The 21,019-nt window shown below is 35.5% G+C and overlaps 1 protein-coding gene across 2 annotated transcripts; it reads left to right on the plus strand.

Moving 5' to 3' along the window:
• Positions 1 to 1,660: 1,660 nt before the first annotated feature.
• On the plus strand, positions 1,661 to 7,140 carry LOC122680722 (natural killer cells antigen CD94-like). Of its 2 annotated transcripts, XM_043882368.1 has the most exons (6): positions 1,661 to 1,869; positions 2,748 to 2,840; positions 2,988 to 3,038; positions 4,753 to 4,904; positions 5,674 to 5,777; positions 6,574 to 7,140. In XM_043882368.1, exons 1-6 carry the CDS (start codon positions 1,863 to 1,865, stop codon positions 6,692 to 6,694), a joined length of 528 nt encoding a protein of 175 aa, XP_043738303.1. In that variant the 5' UTR covers positions 1,661 to 1,862; the 3' UTR covers positions 6,695 to 7,140. The 2 variants fall into 2 exon arrangements, with proteins under 2 accessions (XP_043738303.1, XP_043738304.1); XM_043882369.1 differs by lacking the exon at positions 2,748 to 2,840.
• Positions 7,141 to 21,019: the final 13,879 nt, after the last annotated feature.

A 21,019-nucleotide genomic window follows, 5' to 3' on the forward strand; every position in this document is an offset into this window, starting at 1 on the left:
GCATCAGACCCCTCCTGATAAAGTTTGAGTGAAAAGCATATTTGGAATGTGTGTGGATAAAGGAGGGAGTGTTAATACAGGAAAGAGAATGTAGAACACAATAAAAGTCATTCTCTTAATCCAGATACTAAAGGAGGAGACTGGAGGCTAACGCTATTGAGTGAACCTGGTGAAAGGGGAAAAAGATAATGCTCAAAACTGCCTCATATTCAGGTCATGGTTGCTGGATTAGAGCAAATACTGAGTGAGACTCGTTGGTTAGGGCCATCCCTGTGAGAATTCCTCAGCACTTCTGGACTGTCAGGTGAGAGCAGCAGAACTTTCAGCAGTTCTAGGAGGGAAAATTTGCACTTGCTGATTTGCCGTAGTTTACAAATATTCCGAGGGATGTGGGAGGGGAGAAGTGACGACATTTGCTTCAAGTGGAGATGTACGGTAGGGAAACTGGTACAAAAACAGTTCAACTGCCCTTGTGCAAAAGGGGATCAATCAACCAGTGCTGACAGCACAGAGAGAATTAGAGGATTTTATATGTATATAAAATCTACACATATATGCATATACAGTCCTCTTTAATCACCTGACTTCTCTGGTGGCTCAGCAGTAAAGAATCCTTCTACAGTGTAGCAGATGCTGGAGACATGAGTTCAGTCCCTGGGTCAGGAAGATCCCCTGGAGGAGGAAGTGGCAACCCACTCCAGGATTCTTGCCTAGAGAATTTCAGGGCAGAGGAGTCTGGCGAGTTACAGTCCATGGAATCGCAAAGGGTTAGATACGAATGAGCAACTGAGCCCACATACGTATGTAAAACATACACATACATGTATACACATGTACATATGTCTACCTATCGGTACCTACCTTCTACTCTATCCACCTATCTGTCTATCTATCTATATCTTTTGTGTGTATATTCATGAGTACATTCAGATATCTTATTTGTGACTTGACATTTACATTGTTACAATCCAATCTTTGATGTATTTTTATCACCGAGTTAGAGAACTAAATGAGGGAGAGAGAAAGAGCAAGGGAAGAAGAAGGAGAAGAAGGGAGAAGTCCCTCTGATTCTACTACTTTTATTTTGCCTTCCGTACTTGGGTTAATAAGGCAAGAACGAGAAGCACCGCATGAAAGCTGGAAAGTTCCAACCACTCTGTACTAAAGAAAATAAATGAAAATTAACAAAACATATAGACACAGAGAGAGAGGCTTAATTTGAAATGTATCTCATGTGTGCTCTAGAGATAGACTACCAGGGTTTCAAACATGTGACCTAGCTTTACTATACCTTACTTTTCTCATTGGTAAAATAAGCATATTTATTTATATTTATTGTGAAGCCACATTCAGGGAAAAGTAAGCTAATATATGCTATGTGCTTCATGTTCGACATGAGGTAAATAATAAACATTTTTCACTATTAAAAACGGAAACTTCTGTGCAAAATATTTTTTGTACTAAGTACATTTTCCTTTGGTTTGCCCATATATTCCATTTTCCAAGTAACTTTTTAGATGACTTTGATGTTTGAACATTAAAAAAAAAAAAAACTTTCCTCTCACCTTATTTTGTAATAGTCAAATGGTCTGCATTATGAGGTTCAGTGAGAATTTCCTGTATTGCGGTTCCAGAAGCATTTTAGAAGATAGTGATTTTACTGTTTCTTGTTCATACTGCACATCCTTGTCTCATCAGCAGAAGATACAAGCACATTTTGATTCACAGTTTTCCTTTTTTAAAATTTCTTCACAACTTTTGGGTTTTTGGTAGCCTTCAGCTTAGCTCCATGGACTAACCTCGCTATCCTTGAACAAGCATCCACAGTGCCTTATCTACGTCGACATTAGACAACATCTCACATGGCAGGTATGTGCAGCCCAAGTTATAAAGTGAAAAAATAAAAATAACCAAAAACATATCTCCTGGGTATGGCTAATTTTGGGCAATATGTTAAGAAAAAATATATACAGTTTTAGGTTTCTCATATATCAGCACTTTTTAATTTCATTTTTCTGATTCTTCATTCTGTCACTTAGAGATGATTTTGTGAAGTTTTCTCAACAGATTTAAAGAGTGGATTTTGGCCAGGATAGCTCTAAATTCTGATTGAGATATAAATTTACCAGGAAAATTATCCTAGGTTTTCTAACCTACCTAATGGGAGTCATGTGCTCCACCTTGGGATGCTTATGTTGTTGTTACCAAAATAAGTTTGTTATCAATATATCAGGGTTTTCCTGTGGCTCAGACAGTAAAGAGTCTGCCTACAATGAAGGAGACCCATGTTCAGTCCCTGGGTTGGGAAGATCCCCTGGAGAAGGGAATGGCACCCCCTCCAGTATTCTTCCCTGGGTAATTCCATGGACTGAGGAAACTAGTGAGGCACAGTCCATGGGGTCACAAAGAGTTGAGTCCATAAAATGGAACTTACTGCTTGTTTATCTCTTTTTACTACAGATCTTTCAGCTTCTTTTCAAATTAAAAAATAATGGTAAATACATTGTACTGAGACAGAACTGATAAAGAAGAGAAGGTACTGATAATCTCAATGAAGAACAAAGTACATCATGTTGAAATGTTGGTATTGGGTAGAGTTCTCAATGCACTGTCTTCATTTTCAAACATTTTACTGGCAAAATGATTGGGTTATCAAACCAAAGAACTTTTTGGATTCTCTCACTGGTTTCTGCCTTTAAGAACTCCTGTATTTGATCTTTAAATCATTATCCTATCTTTCTTTATAGTTTTTCAGACCACTGCATGGAGGTTGATCTCTGGGGTCTTAGGAGTAATATGCCTTTTGTTGATGGCTGCTTTGGGAGTTCTGTTAAACAATTGTAAGTTTTTCTAGTCAAGTCTATATAAAAAGATTAAGATTGTGATGAAACTATCTTATGATAAAATTTTGATTTTTCTAATATGGAGTATTTTGTTATTTCATAAAACAGTGTCTGATAAAGTAAATTTCTAATCATTTCTTACAGCACTTACTAAACAAAGTGTTCAGCCTGGACCCTCCACAGATCTTCAGGAAGGTAGGGTTCCTACTTTGGAAATCTTTCTTGTTGATAAAGAATAAAATAAGCAGTTTCATGTTTTTCTCACACAGAAGCTTGATGGAATATTATAATCATAAAAACTTTCCTGCTAGTTGTAGGATAGTCTTCTTTCATTGTTCACGTAAGAATTGATTAGATTTTGTCAAATACATATTATTTATATATTTAAATGATAAGGAAAATATTACCCTGAAAAAAAATTTTCCAATGTAAGTGTTCATGTTTAAGTAGCAAATAAAAAATACATTATATTTTTATATTTATATTATATATATATACATTATATTTACATTAAAGTAAATATTATAGCCAATCCTAATTACCTGATTGTGTTTGTTTATAACCCATACATTTATATCTTTTTACATTTACCTCTGCTTCTTCTATAACTCAGAAAGCAGCATGGAGATTTTTGCAGTTCTAAACCCTACTTAACACTTAACCTGTGAAAATCAGCTCAAACATCTAGCTGTTGTTTTTTTTTTTTTTCCTCGAACACTCTCCAAGTTGTTTTACTATCTTCTTTGTTCATATAGCGCTTCATTCATATCTTTTTTTTTTCCTGAGCATTTTCCCGGCTTTATTAAGATACAATTGACAAATTATATTGTGTAAGTTTAATGTTTGCAGTGTGTTGATTTGATATACTTATTATTATAATATTATTACCACTGTAGCACTAACTAATACCTCCATCATTTTGTTTCTGTTTGTGGTAAAGACAAACAGTAGTTTAAGAACTACTCCTATAGCAACTCACAAGTATTTATACTACAATACTGTTAGCTCTAGTTATAATGGTGCACAGTAGATTCCCAGAATGAATTCATCTTCTAACTGAAAGCTTATATTTAAAAAAAAAGAAAATTGTTTTGGCCTTGTCTCACAGCTTTTTGGATTTTCGTTACTCTAACACAAATTGGACCCAGGTACTCAGCAGTGAGGGCATTGAGTTTTAACCACTGGACCACCAGGAAATTCCCATGTACCTTTTGACCAACATCTCCCTACTTTCCCCACATCTCAGCCCTTGTTAACCACCATTCTACTCTACACCCTCAAAATTATTTATTTGACAAAGATCTGAATGCCTGCCATGTCATAGAACTTTTATCACTGAGGCTGGTTAATACTGAAGACATGATCACTAATATATTGGGTGGTCAGACTTCTAGCTAATCATTTTATTTATCATCATTTTGAAAATAAAATATGCCGAATTTTTCTCTCAGAAAATACGCTATAATTCATTCTTCCTTTTAATACTTCTTTCATCTAGTTAACTTTTAATTACATAGAAGAAATCAGCTTTGGACTACTGCCTTAAAAAGGGTTCTTCTAATCACCTCACATCCTACAATCTGCTATACTGTATTTGAACACAGTGAATTTCTTGTGTATACTTACCCAGATTAGCATTAAAAATAGTTCATAAAAAAAATAAAAATAGTTCATAAAGACTAAAACGCATGCCATTCTCTATCTCTAGAATATAATCTCCATGAAGAAAAAGAGTCAGGTCTGGGTTGTTCAGATAAATATCTGCTGATGTGTAGTGTATGCAGTAAATTCTCAAAGAAGATTTGTAGACACAGTTAATAAATAACAAGTACTTTTTGAATGAGAAAGTAGCACTGAAAAGAAACTGGATCTCCAATGTCATCAAGTCATGTTTTATTTTTTCTCTTAGGATCTGGCTGCTATTCTTGCCAAGAAAAGTGGATTGGCTACCAATGCAACTGTTATTTCGTTTCTAATGAATTAAAAACATGGAAAGACAGTAGGGATTTTTGTGTTTCTCATAATTCCAGTCTACTTCAGATACAAACCAGAAATGAACTGGTAAGTATTTAATTCTTATTTTCTACATTTTATTTGACCCAGAAAAATATATTATCTATACTTTGATTCAAGTCTTTAATCAGATAGCATATGGATGATTATATTTGAACTAATTTCCTATACTTTGAAACCATCATAAAATCGAGCTAAACTTTCTCTCAGGTTTACATTATAGGAGTGCTGACAGATAAAGTATAAGAAACTGTTTAGAGAGTATTCAAAGAAGAAATAATAGGTCATTATTTTTATTCCAACAACTTTTAACTTTTAGTTCTTTAAGTGAATTTATAACTGATTTTGTAATTATACAACATTTGCTATCATTTGGGTATAATGTGAAATGAATAGGTAAAATATTATAAAATAATAACCCAACTCTTAATAAAAAGTTCTTAGCTTCCTGGAGAAACTGCGGTAAAGATTTATCCCTCCAGATGCAGTCGATTTGGGATCAGATTTGGTTATTGATCCCATTTGAAGGAAGTGTTCCATGAAAACTCTCACACCCTTTATGACATCTTTCATTCCTTCAAGAAGTGAGATTTTTGTGGGTTTTTTTTTTTTTTTTTTTTTTGCCTCCATAAATGAATGGGTTTGGTGAATGAGAAATAGTAGGCATGTGACTGACTCTTTTTCCCAAATTAGAAGTTAAAAATGATTTTAGTGTGTATAGTTGAAAAACTGATGCTGGACACTGGCCCCTTTAAATGTACTTGATTCCTAGAGTAGATTATAAATAGATTAATATGTTGTCTCTGTTTCCATGCAGGATTTCATGAAGTTCAGTACCAGTTTTTACTGGATTGGGCTTTCTTCCGGTGAAGAACATGATGCCTGGTTGTGGGAGAACAAATCTACTCTCTCCCAAGATCTGTAAGTTTGTGGTACCAAAACCCTTTTTTCTGTTCTTTTTGAGTTTATCCTTGGATCTGATCAGAGAATTTAATATCCAGGACCATTATAACTAAGATATCCTATTTTGGGCATGAAACTATAAAAAAGAGAATAGATACAACATAATAAAATTTTTAACCACATGCACAACATCCAAGTGTTTGCTCAAGAGCTTTCGACATATGATTTTGTTTCCTGCCTTGGTACAAGCGCTTGGATATGTATGCATATGTACAGATTCTCACATGTATGAAAGCAGTCCAGAGAAAACAGTATGTCCATTATTTTTCTTATTCTGGTGGAGACCGATATTCTCAGCATTGGCCGATGTTTCAAATATTCTGGGTTTATTTCCAGTATATTTGTAAGCTTCAAATCTCATTTTCATTCTTAAATATGAGATTTAACAGCATCATACATTGAGAAATTTTATAATCTGATTTCTTCCTGGACTAGACTTAGTTAATACATTTTTAAACAACATAGAAGCAAAGAATTTTAAACAACATAACACATATCAAAATCATTAAAAACAACAACAAAACCAAAAAATCTCCAACCTCAATGCTATTGATTATTGAGCATACTGTGTTTTGGTAACATTGTACTCTGAAATTGTGAAAAATGACTTGAATGAAGAAGATAATGACTCAAGATGTAATATCTCATTCAAATGCTTCTAAATGTTCCCTAATTCTATCATTTAGTAAGAACCACATCTTTGAATGTTTTCATTTCTTGTTCTTGTATATTAAAATTTTCTTCTTCATTGCAGACTTCCTTTCCCTAAATATGTAAATCCAAAGAACTGCATGACGTATAGGCCAGGAGGAATGATTTTGGATGGACACTGTGGAAAGAAGTTTCGTTATATCTGTAAACAACAGCTTATTTAGATGTTTCTTGGGGCAGAAGTGTTGTGCAATGGAGATTCAGTATTACTTAGAATGGTTACAGATTGTATTACTTACCTCTGGGATCTTTAAAATGTTCCAAATTGTGTTTTATCAATCATATAATTTTCATGTATTTGAAAATATATATTTAAATTTTTTATCTCTATGCAATTGGTATATAACATTATGTTAGTTTTAGGTATACAACATAACAATAACTAAGATAGTATGCCTAATTCATCAACATATATAGTTACAATTTTAAAATTTTGCTATGTGTTTTAAAATTGATGAAACTTGTGTACCTACACCTGAAATTATAGAGTCAAGATAAATAATTTAATGAATGTTCAATGTATATGGTATGGATTCAACAATTTATGCATCTATTTTTGGAACTTCTCTCTGCTGAAATTGAAATAAAACTTAATTCAGGCCAAACAATATATATTAACATCATATTAGTTCTTTGTATGGTGTGCTAAATTGAAAAGTCCCATCCTCATATTTTTTCCTCTGAAAGTAAAAATAATTTTAGTGTTGGTTTTAAGTTTTTGGTGGATATCTATTCATCTATACGTTCTTATTTAGACCTGAAAGTGGCATATAATAATTTCTTCATATGTGTCATAAGGGTTAAGTAACACATTTGTGTGTCTTCTCCTGATGTTACCAAGTACTGCAGAGCAATTGGAAAGTTATACCCAAGTATGTGATCTTACAAGATTGCCTTCACATTTTCCCAGGGGGAGGGGAACCTGAGCTCTGATCACATGAATATACAGTCTTTTTTTTGTTGTTGTTTTTTCAAGTATCTTTCTTGCCTTATGCTTATCTGACAGTAAAAAAAGCCACTCTTACATGTGCATTTAAGATTTCAATTTCTAATCAGTCCCCCAAATCTTTTCCTAAATGGCATGTGATAAAATATTGGACATTTAGTATTTAGGAGGACAGGGAGCAGGCTTTTTTAATGAGGGGTTTCTGAGTGGGTCAGTGAAGGGAAGGGCACACAATGAGTTGTGATGTTTGTGACCTGAATAGATTTTTTCCGACTCAGAAATATCAAAACCCAATTCCCTCTTTTAGAAAATAACTGTTGAACATATATCTAAAGAAATTTTTACTGACATCTCTATTTGTTCTCTTCTTTTGTATTTCAATTAAATGATTATAATTAAGAGCTCAAGGATGATTTTCAAAATACAAAGAGTCAGGAAGAGATAAGAACCTCTCATGTTTTACTTCTCAAAATTCAAATATAATAGTAATACAACTTGAACTCTTCATTCTTATATGAAGATTGACTTAGGAAAAATGCACTTATATTATTCTATGAAAAACACAGGATGGCTGTAACATCTTTCACATATTTAACTTGGACATGCATTGCACTTTCTACATATTTAAAATGTTTTGCCTTTGCTGTCTGTATCATTTTTGTAACACTATAGTTTTAAAATTGCATTTATAAAGAGCAGTATAGACAAGCTTATTAAGAAAACAGTTTTCTGTTCCAATTGTCCAATCAATCTGTCCTCTTCCCACACAAAAAAATTTCCTCTGAGTATTTTGCTTGTTTGTTTTTTCTACAGAGAAAAAATGTAGGAAATATATTTCTACATAGGATATGTATAGATGTATGTTTATTTTTTATGCAGGAAATAAGTGAAATTATGAAAATTCTATTTTCATAATTTTTGTCAAGGATGAATATCAACTGTGTTCTTGTAGCCACATTCAAGCATGGGTTGAAATTGCTATTCTAACATCATCACTCTATGAATTTTACACAGTTTAATCTTTTTTTTTTTTTACTGAGAATTCATGAATATTTATTACAATATCACAAGAGCAATGAGGAAACAGAAGGTGTTAAATGTTACAGATTATATCTAATTTCAGAGAATAATCTATTTGAAATTTGTCTTCACTGAGGAAGGAAAATTCCTGTTGCCTTCTAAAGACAGCTCAGAGGTTTTCTTCAGCTCCCATATCATACCCATATCATTAGCTCATATATCCCATATCATTTCAGGTCCCATATCATTTCAGGTCCCATATCATTTCAGGCTGGGAGCTGACTGAGGTTCAGATAATGAACTCCTTATTGCAAAATTCAGACTTAAATTGAAAAAAAGTAGGGAAAACCACTAGGCCATTCAGGCATGACCTAAATCAAATCCCTTACGATTATACAGTGGAAGCAGGAAATAGATTCAAGGAATTAGATCTGATAGACAGAATGCCTGAAGACCTATGGACAGAGGTTTATGATATTGTACAGGAAGCAGTGATCAAGACCATCCCCAAGAAAAATAAATGCAAAAAAGCAAAATGGCTGTCTGAGAAGGCCTTACAAAGAGCTGTGGAAAGAAGAAAAGCTAAAGGCAAAGGAGAAAAGCAAAGAAATACCCATTTGAATGCAGAGTTTCAAAGAATAGCAAGGAGAGATAAGAAAACCTTCTTCAGTGATCAGTGCAAAGAAATAGAGCAAAACAATAGAATTGGGAAAGATTAGAGATCACTTCAAGAAAATTAGAGATACTAAGGGAACATTTTGTGCAAAGATGAACTCAATAAAGGACAGAAATGGTATGAACCTAACAGAAGTAGAAGATATTAAGAAGAGGTGTCAAGAATACACAGAAGAACAACACAAAAAAGATCTTCATGACCCAGATAATAAGGATGGTGTGATCACTCACCTAGAGCCAGACATCCTGGAATGCAAAGTCAAGTGGGTCTTAGGAAGCATCACTACTAACAATGCTAGTGGAGGTGATAGAATTCCAGTTGAGCTATTTCAAATCCTAAAAGATGATGCTGTGAAAGTGCTGCACTCAAAATGCCAGCAAATTTGAAAACTCAGCAGTGGCCACAGAGCTGAAAAATGTCAGTTTTCATTCCAATCCCAAAGAAAGGCAATGCCAAAGAATGTTCAAACTACCACACAATTGCACTCATTTCACATGCGAGCAAAGTAATACTCAAAATGCTCCAAGCCAAACTTCAACAGTACATGAACCATGAACTTCCAGATGTTCAAACTGGATTTAGAAAGGCAGAGGAACCAGAGATCAAATTGCCAACATCCGTTGGACCATCGAAAAAGCACAAGAGTTTCAGAAAAACATCTACTTCTGCTTTATTGACTATGCCAAAGCCTTTGACTGTGTGGATCACAACAAACTATGGAAAATTCTTAAAGAGATGGGAATACCTGATCACCTGACCTGCCTCCTGAGTAATCTGTATGCAGGTCAAGAAGCAACAGTTAGAACCAGACGTGGAACAACAGACTGGTTCCAAATCGGGAAAGGAGTATGTCAGGCTGTATATTGTCACCCTACTTATTTAACTTATATGCAGAGTACATTATAAGAAATGCTGGACTGGATGAAGCACAAGCTGGAAACAAAATTTCTGGGAGAAATATCAATAACCTTAGATATGCAGAAGACACCACACTTATGGCAGAAAGTGAAGAGCTAAAGAGCTGCTTGATGAAAGTGAAAAAGGAGAGTGAAAAAGCTGACTTAAAACTCAGCATTCAGAAAACTAAGATCATGGCATCCGGTCCCATTATTTCATGGCAAATAGATATGGAAACAATGGAAACAGTGCCAGACTTTATTTTTTGGGGCTCCAAAATCACTGCAGATGGTGACTGCAGCCATAAATTAAAAGTTGCTTGCTCCTTGAAAGAAAAGCTATGACCAGCCTAGACAGCATATTAAAAAGCAGAGACATTGCTTTGCCAGAAAATGTCCATCTAGCCAAAGCTATGGTTTTTCCAGTAGTCATGTATGGATGTGAGAGGTGGAGTATAAAGAAAGCTGAGGGCCAAAGAATTGATGCTTTTGAACTGTGGTGTTGGAGAAGACTCTTGAGAGTCCCTTGGACTGCAAGGAGATCCAACCAGTCCATCCTAAAGGAGATCAGTCCTGGGTGTTCATTGGAAGGACTGATGCTGAAACTGAAACTCCAATACTTTGGCCACCTGATATGAAGAGCTGACTCATTGGAAAAGACCCTGATGCTGGGAAAGATTGAAGGTGGGAGAAGAAGGGGACAACAGAGGATGAGATGGTTGGATGGCACCACTGACTTGATGGACATGAGTTTGAGCAAACTCCAGGAGTTGGTGATGGAAGGGAGGCCTGGCTGCAGCAACCCATGGGGTCGCAAAGAGTCAGACATGACCAAGCAACTGAACTGAACTGAACTGATAATTTCAGGGCATTATCATGTAAAGTGCTGGCTTACAGGAAGGTTACTAGTTACCCATGGTAAAGTGTCCTTCTTACTATTGGCCTCATCATATTAATTACATTCAATTCAGGACCATCTGACTCATTTCATTTTTATTATTATTTTTTTCTCCCACTCTTACCTGCATTATGCTTCCTTCATCCTGAAAATCTCTTTGTACTCCTTGGGATGGGAACAATTCCTTTTATAGAAAGGTTTTGCACAAAAATTTTGTTTCTTTCTGATATGATGTTTCCGATATATTCTCTGGAAGAGTCACTTACTTTTATTTTGCTTTCTGCTTTTTGCTCTGAAGTAGGCTGATTTACATGGAAGGATCTAGGTGAATGACTATCTCAGTGTTGGATATCAAGCAAAGGTAAGAGTGTAAGGAAATGTGTAAAAAACACACACTATAACAAAACTGTATTTCCATAAGTCAGTTCAGTCTTTCTTCATTTCATCGCGTTACTCTGAATGTGTTACTCATTACCCTGAATGCATGTAATACGGGTTATGTATTGGTGGCTAAGAAGTTATGTTATATTTAGAAACCTAAAACCACACATATTTATTATCTCTCACTATCTTTGGATCTGGAACTGGACACAGCTTAACTATAGTCTTTGTTCAGGCCCTCACTAGATTGAAACCAAGGTCTTGACCAGGTGGTATTCTCACCTAAAACTCAGAGTCCTCTTCCAAGCTCAAAGAAGCTTTTGAAAAAATTTTGTTCTTCATGTTTGTAAGGCTAATACCCATAGGTTACAGAGGGCTCCTCTCTGCATAGATAGTCACACCAGGGTTGCTTTCTTCTTCAGGACAAGGAATAGCACCCCTGATTCCTCTCTTTATTATGTCTATGTCTCTTTTGGGCTTCCCTGGAGGCTCAGATGGTAAAGAATCAGCCTGCAATGTGGGAGACCTGGGTCGGATCCCTGGGTTGGGAAGATCCCCTGTAGGAGGGCATGGCAACCCACTCCAGTATTCTTGCCTGGGGAATCCCCACAGACAGAGAAGCCTGGTGGGCTACAGCCCATGGGGTCGCAAAGAGTTGAACACGACTGAGTGACTAAGCACAGCACTCTTTTAATTGTTTCCCCGATGAGGTCAGGTCTCCCCATAATAATCTCTCTTTTGGTTACCTGAGAGTTGACTAATTTGGAACTATAATTCATCTGAAAAACAGCTTTACTTTTCTATTTAATGGAATCTAATTACAGCAGCATTCCATCATATTCACAAATCCCCCATGTAATTTAGTTGGAAGGGATTATATAGGTGCCCACCAGAGAGTGAATACTCTGAGGGTCATTTTAGAGCTCTGCTACCACAACAATTTATCCCCCAAAACTACGCTGTAACTGCTACTCCATAGTTTACTGAATTTATATACTGCCCTTTGATTCCTTATAACTAAGAATTTAGTTCACATGTGTCATGATAAGTAATCTTTTTAATTGCAATATATTATCTCTAAGTTCCTCTATTGTTGTTGTTGTTGAGTCGCTAAATCATGTCTGACTCTTTTTTGACCCCATAGACTGTAGCCAGTCAGGCTCCTCTGTTCATGGGGTTTCCCAAGTAAGAATACTGGAGTGGGTTGCCATTTCCTTCTCCAGGGGATCTTCCCAATGTAGGGATTGAACCCACATCTCTTACATTGGCAGATCAATTCTTTACCACTGAGCTGCCATGGAAGTGACATCTAAATCTGCTTAATGAAAATAGAGTTATTTTACAGCTGGACTCTTTGCTTACCTCCAGAGAGACTTGAGAATCTTTTTTTGGCTGTTGGCCATGGTAAGGGCAATTAGTTAACCAACCAAATAACTAATTAACTCATGACTAATGATGAATTTTTTTAAAACTCAGAATTCCTGAGTGGAATGTATGACCAATTTGTTTATTGATAACTTAAGCTTCAAGTAATGAGTTAGATATTTAATCTTCACCATGTGAACAGTCTCAGCAGAAAACTTCTGCCTGAGCTGCCCTATAACCAAGTTTCCACACACATCCATCGGCACAAATACTAGCCGTTTCATCCAGAGAGATGATGAATCATATCTTCAGACAAGAACACTGGGGAGCTTGTTTCTGGATGTTTCTTTGAATTATCTTTCTCCTGTTGTCTTATATTAACTGCCTTTATTAAAAGCTTTACATCAGTATTCTCATTGGAGCCTTAAATTTCTTTCAATTATCTAAACCTGGAAATCTTTGGAATATTTAAACCAACTTTTTCATTTCCATAATTTTAGAACTTTTGAAACATCTTTTATCCTAGTGTAGAGGTTGGAAAACTTTCCCTAAAGAACTGGATAGTAAATATTTTCAACATTGTAAGTCAGTCTCTGTTGAAACTTCTCAACTCTGTGATTTGTAGTGCAAAAGAAGACATTTATAATACATAAATTAATAGTCTGACTGCATTACAAAAGCACTTTATTTTCAAAGACAAATGGTGGGACAAATGTTCACCAACCTCTGTCAAAATGTGTAAAAGGAAAATATATGGACATCTGTGCTACTCTGCACTTCACTTTATCCTTTTCCTGGTTGCATCTTACCAGTTGTAAATGTACTTACAAATTTTGCTGTATAAAATCAGTTGTATCTTATTAATATCAGTTTGTACTCCCTATTATAAAACCTGCATTGTAAAATCCAATGTGACAATCTTCCTCTGTATGTTTTTACTTTATTGAGCACAATAAAATGGTTAGACTTGCATTTTCCCCAGCCATTATGTTCCTTCTGTTTGTTAAAACACTAAAAAATAACACAGTGAGGCTATAAGAAAGCAAATGCATACATGGAGAACATAGCCACCTCAGGTTATCATGTTAGAATGCTCATTCACTGAGAACTTATGAATCTTCCATACAAGCTTTTAGAGGTTAAGAGTGTGGAATAGATTTTAAGTAAAGATCTGAAAGAAAGGGTGCTTTAATAAATACTACCAAATCCTCAGTTTTATATAGCAAAGATGGTTGCTTAACTCCAAATATCCCTCAAACTTCCCCCTAATTTGTAAAAGCAATAAAGGAAACAAAACCATAAAAGATCCATGTTCTTTCATCATCTTCAGAGACAGAGCACCACAACCAACAAATTATCTGTAAGTAGAAATACAAAAATATTGACTGAGTTCTTGCTCCAGTGTACCACTGAATGCTTATGGGTGCTGGTTAGGGAAATTAGTCCTTAAAATTGTCTATGAAAAAGTGAAGATAGAGAATATAGCTGAAGTATAGACACAATGAACCTATAAAGATAAATCTGCAACAATAAGTTCCAAAATGCTTAAGAAAGGTTGAGACTCGGTAGTTTATAAAACTGGAAAAGGGTTTGAAATGGAAGACAAGAAGTGAGAAGTTTGGGAAAGCATTTTTTTTCCTTATTATTTTTTTTCCTATTATCTGAGAAGCAGGTAATGCACATAGGGTGATATCTCTTAGAGCTGTGAGTATGAAAGCAAAGACTTAATTTGGAGGATTTATGAATACTGAGGAAATGAAAGACAAAAAAGACATCCCTTTGCCCTCCCTATTTCTATTGCAATATACCATCCAAGAAGGAAACTGGGGAAGAAATAGAAGGAATAGGGCAGAACTGACAGAAGAGGGAGCTCTCTAACCAGGAACTTTAACCATTAAATAAATGCACTTCTGCTCAGCCTCTCAGCATTGCCCTACTCTTTGCAAGCCTATGAACAGTAGCCTGCCAGACTCCTCAGTCCATGAAATTTTCCAGGCAAGAATACTGAGGCGGGTAGCCATTCCCTATTCCAGGGCATCTTCCCAATTCAGGGATCCAGCCCGCATCTCTGGAGTCTCCTGCATTGGCAGGCAAATTCTTTACCACTGTTTCCACTTGGGAAGTTCTATTAAATAAACAGGAGTAGAAAAAACAGATTTCATCTATATAAACCACTTTAAAAATTCAAGAATGTGCAATATAATATTTTTACCTGCAAAAAGTCATCCACCTTAAAAAGGAAACAACCTAAGGCTAAAGAAGACTATATATATATATATACCGTGAATTAAATTAAATATTTTCATACAGTCATGAAAAGAAATGCACACAAAAAAAGATTGAAATAAAGCAGAAGTTAATGATACTCAGGAAAGCAACAGAAAGCTAAAAGCAAAGAGAGAAATTAAGATTTATAAGGTAAAAAGAAGCAAAAAGAAAGCAATGGTTGAAATGCTGATACTATGTACCTATGAGAATTAAATGACAAAGAAATACATTTTATAATGATAAAAGCCAAATGCTACCATGAAGATTAAATAATTCTGAATTCATCTAGGAAATAACAATGACTATATAATATAAAAATTCTAGGAAATGAAAGAAGAAATACATAGTAACATGTTCACAAAAAGTGACTTTACAGATCATTCTCAATATAAAACAGAAAGTTTGGACAAAAAATAAGCTATATTACAGATGATCTAAATGATATAGTCAATGTGGTAGATATTCTGGACACAAATTGACCACTATACACTGATAATATAAAATATACCTTCCTTCCAAATGTACCTGAAACATCTGCAAAAATTGAATATATAGAACTCTTGAAAAAAGTAAAAAAGTATAGATACTTCCTTAACTCAATAAAGTACATATACACGCTTATGTGTGTGTAGGTAAATGTGTGTATGTGTGTCTGTGTATTCTAAAGTTAGAATTTTACTTGTAGGAATCTAATGAAAAAAGTGTAAAAAACTCCTGAAACACAAAAAAATAGGCTTCAAAAATATAAAGCTATCTTCTGGTTTAGGTTCAGTTCAGTTCAGTTCAGTTCAGTCACTCAGTCGTGTCCGACTCTTTGCAACCCCATGAATCGCAGCACGCCAGGCCTCCCTGTCCATCACCAACTCCCAGAGTTTACTCAAATTCATACCCATCGAGTCGGTGATGCCATCCAGCCATCTCATCCTCTGTCGTCCCCTTCTCCTCCTGCCCCCAATCCCTCTTTTCCAATGAGTCAACTCTTCTCATGAGGTGGCCAAAGTACTAGAGTTTCAGCTTCAGCATCAGTCCTCCCAATGAACACCCAGGACTGATCTCCTTTAGGATGGACTGATTGGATCTCCTTGCAGTCCAAGGGACTCTCAACAGTCTTCTCCAACATCACAGTTCAAAAGCATCATTTTTGGCGCTCAGCTTTCTTTATAGCCCTACTCTCATATCCATACATGACTACTGGAAAAACCATAGCCTTGACTAGATGGACCTTTGTTGGCAAAGTAATGTCTCTGCTTTTTAATATGCTATCTAAGTTGGTCATAACTTTCCTTCCAAGGAGTAAGCGTCTTTTAATTTCCTGGCTGCAGCCACCATTTGCAGTGATTTTAGAGCCCCCAAAATAAAGTCTGACACTGCTTCCACTGTTTCCCCATCTATTTCCCATGAGGTGATGGGACCAGATGCCATGATCTTAGTTTTCTGAATGTTGAGCTTTAAGCCAACTTTTTGACTCTCCTCTTTCACTTTCATCAAGAGTTTTTTTTTTTATTAAGTTAGTCTATAAATTTGAAGTGATACCAACAAAAATCCAATGATAGATGGATCAAGATAAGTTGATACTGAAGTTCATATGGGAAACTTAGCACATAAAATGCATATACAGTCAATATGACGGTAAAAGTATAGTTATGAGGAAGCACTAAACCTACTAATTATGAAAACATACCTCAAAAGCTGCCAGGTAAAGCAGTGTACTTGGTAATGACACACAAACAGACAGACCAAAGGAATAGAACAGAAAGGCCAGAAATAGTCTCAATTTATCAACACATACAGAAATTTAGATTACAATAAAGGTGGTATCCTCAAATCATAGACTTTTAAATAGATACTATTGTTTGGAAAACTAGATAGGTATTTGTAAAAGGTTAAAATTATATATATGTGCAGCTAGAAATTACTCAGAGTACAACCTTCAATTACATTAAGAGAAAGATAACTTTCCAAACAGGATTTTATTAGTGACAGCGATAAAGTAATGGAGATTTAAGCCTCTAGAGAGAGGAATGGAGATTTAAGCCTCTAGAGAGAGGCTTAGACAAAGTTCAATCTGAATTCTTAGTTAAATTCTGACTATATTTGAAATTTCAAGCAAATAATTTTTTTTATCAGAGCCTCAATTTTTAATGTACACAGTGGGACTATCTACCTGTGAATTTGCTGAGAAATAAAAAGAAATATGAAAAGTAAGCATACAAAACAGAAGTGAGGACATAGTTGATGTTCAGTTAAGATCCTCTGGAGGAGGAAATGGCAACCCCCTCCAGTATTCTTGCCTGAAAAATTCCATGGACAGAGGAGCCTGGTGGGCTACAGTCCATGGGGTAGCAAACAGTTGAACACAACTGAGCAATGAGCAACTAAGCCCACAGCTGTTTTCTTACTCTAGATTTTCTAGGCTCCTTTGCCAGTTATTACTGTCTTCCAGAAGTGGAAGAGAGGTGCTAACAGAGATAGAGAAGAAAATGTAAGAATAATCTCACTGAAGAATAAAGTACTCCACTTAAAAATCATGGAGTTAAGGGCTTGTAAAGAACATCTTCCTTTTCCAATGTTTTGTTGCACAAATAACTATATATCAAATAAATGACCTAAAGGCTAAGAAATACACTCAAATATTTACTACAAGGATCCCTGAGCCTTTTGAATCCTCCCTCGCTAGTTCCCACTTTTCAGATCTCCCTCCCTTGACACTGTGGATCACAACAAACAATGGAAAATTGTTAAAGAGATGGGAATACCAGACCACTGACTTGCCTCCTGAGAAATCTGTATGCAGGTCAAGAATCAATAATTAGAACCAGACATGGAACAACAGACTGGTTCCAAATTGGGAAAGGAGTATGTCAAGGCTGTATATTGTCACCCTACTTATTTAACTTATATGCAGAATACATCATGAGAAATGCTGGAATGGATGAAGCGCAAGCCGGAATCAAGATTGCTAGGAGAAACATCAATAACCTCAGATATGCAGAAGAAACCACACTTATGGTAGAAAGTGAAGAAGAGCTAAAGAGCCTCTTGATGAAAGTGAAAGAGGAGAGTGAAAAAGTGGGCTTAAAACTCAACATTCAGAAAACTAAGATGATGGCATCCTGTCCCATCACTTCATGGCGGATAGATGGGGAAACAATGCAAACAGTGGGAGACTTTATTTTTTTGGGCTCCAAAATCACTGCAGATGGTGACTGCAGCCATGAAATTAAAAGATGCTTGTTCCTTGGAGGAAAAGCTATGACCAACCTAGACAGCATGTTAAAAAACAGAGACATTACTTTGCCAAAGGAGGTCTGTCTAGTCAAGGCTATAGTTTTTCCAGTAGTCATGTGTGGATGTGAGTTGGACTATAAAGAAAGCTGAGGGCCAAAGAATTCATGCTTTTGAACTGTGGTGTTGGAGAAGACCCTTGAGAGCCCCTTGGATTGTAAGGAGAGCCAACCAGTCAATTCTAAAGGAAACCAGTCCTGAATATTCATTGGAAGGACTGATGCTGAAGCTGAAACTCCAATACTGTGGCTACCTGATGCAAAGAACTGACTCATTGGAAAAGACCCTGATGCTGGGAAAGATTGAAAGCAGGAGAGGAAGGAAACAACAGAGGATGAGATGGTTGGATGGCATCACTGACTCGATGGACATGAGCTTGAGTAAACTCCAGCAGTTGGTGATGGACATTGAAGCCTGGTGTGCTGCAGTTTATGGGGTTGAAGAGTTGGACATGACTTAGCTACCTAACAACAACAACGTACAAGCTCAGGTTGTTTCTCCAGGTTAAGATGAGCTGACAGATTCCTAAGCCATGGACCACCTGGCCGAGAATTATAAACCAGAGATATCCTGAATGCCAAAACAATGATTAAAAAAATGTCACAGAAATGTTGGAAGATGATGATTAATTCCAGCTACTTTGTTCTTCCCCTTTAAAACACACCTCAGACTCAACTCAATGACAACATTGGTGTGGATCTCAGATTTTTCTCTCACACCTTTTCTTGAAATTGAAAGTGTTATTCTCTCAGTCATGTCCAACTCTTTGCAACCCTATGTACCATAGCCTGCCAAGGTTTCTATGTCCGTGGAATTCTCCAGGCAAGGATACTAGAGTGGGTAGCCATTCCCTTCTCCAGTGGGTCTTCCTGACCCAGGATTTGAACCCAGGTCTCTTGCATTGCAGGCAGATTCTATACTGTCTGAGCCACCAGGGAAGCACCTTCGCTTGGTGCCCTGCAATAAATCCTTCGTTTGCTGCAAACTCCTTCTTCAGAATCTGGCTTTCTCTGTTGTGGGCATCAGTATAGTAGCCTCCCCTTATTCACACGGGAAATGTTCCAAGGCCTTCAGTGGATGCTTGAAACAGAAGATAGTATCAAGTTTTATATAAACTATTTTCCCCTATACTAAAAAAAAAAAAAAAAAACCAGGTAGTATATACAGCCTGAATACTGTATATATTGGACAAATGAATGATCACATCAGAGTGGCCAACATTGTCATCAACAAAAAGTCTACAAATAATAAATGATGGTGTGGAGAAAAGGGAACTCTCTGACGCTGTTAGTGAAAATGTAAATTGGTGCAGCCACTATAGAAAGCAGTTGGGGGTTTCTTAAAAACCTAAAGATAGAGCTACTATATAATCTAGTAAATCCACTACTGGGTATGTATATTTGGAAAAAATGAAAAGTATAACTTAAAATACATAAATCCCAATGTTCATGGCACCATTATTTATTGTAGCCAAGACATAGAACTGACCTGAGTGTCCATCAATAGACAACTGGATCAGGAAGATGTGGCATATATATGAATATTAGTCAGCCATGAAAAGAATGAAATAATGTCATTTGTTTCAGTGTGGATGGACTTGGAGAATATTATGTTTAGTGAAATAAGTTAGACAGAGAAAGACAAATGTTGTATGATATTACTTATACGTGGATTCTTAAAAAATAATACAAATGAATCTATATACAAAACAGAAACAGATTCATAGACAAAGAAAACAAACTTTGGTTACCAAAGGGGAAAGGGAGGTGAGGAAGGACAATTTAGGAGTATGGAGTTAACAGATGCAAACTATATAAAATAGGTAAACAACAAGAATTCACTGTATAACATAGGGAATTATACCCAATATCTTGTAATAACCTATAATGGAATAGAAGCTGCAAAAAAATTCCCCAAAACAACTCACTATGCTGTATGCCTGAAACTAACAAATTGTAAATCAACTATACTTCAATTAAAAAAAATTAGCATCCTGTTTCTATTCACTTTGAATGAAACAAATGTTTCTTACCAAAATTATTTCTTCATGAAATGGTTCCCTACTTCTTGTATTTTATTAGATTCCTGAGTTCTGAAAGAAATTGTTGAAAATTTTTGCCAGCTTTGTCATTGATTTAGTGACATGTCAGTGTTTTGAAGTTTCTCATCCTGCCATTTTCTTCCCTTAGCACATGGATGGAAAAAATATTATTTATTGCCTACATACTAATAAATATGCCACAGAAATATGTTTTATGTTCTTAATAAATGCATAACTTTCTTATAATATAATTTCTCCCTTTGTACTATGTGAAGACATTTAAAATTTCCCCTTTGAATTATAAATTCCCATTCCCTGAGCAATTTTGAATAGAAAATATTTCCCTTTTTTGGATTATTTTCATTGAATTCATTTCCAGTAGTGGAATATTGATTAAAAGAGACTAAATTTTAAATACAATTTTCAAATATTGGTCTGATAGCATTTAAAACCTGAATAGCAAAAGTTATTTCTATTTAAACCATATTGCAAGGTTGATTAACTGAAGGTTTGTATCTTATTATAGTAGAGTTTTTCTTCTTTCTTTTATTTTAATTGATTAGTAATTTTGATTAACACTAGAAGTCTGTGAATGTTCTATGTTCTCTGTCTTCTCATATATTACAGAATTAGATTCTCAAGACATAACTATTTATGTTTATTATTTGTAGGTTTTAATATGTGTATATATTTCACTACCTGTTCATCTTCAA

The sequence above is a fragment of the Cervus elaphus genome, chromosome 22, assembly GCF_910594005.1.
Source record: "Cervus elaphus chromosome 22, mCerEla1.1, whole genome shotgun sequence".
NCBI classification, from domain to species: domain Eukaryota; kingdom Metazoa; phylum Chordata; class Mammalia; order Artiodactyla; family Cervidae; genus Cervus; species Cervus elaphus.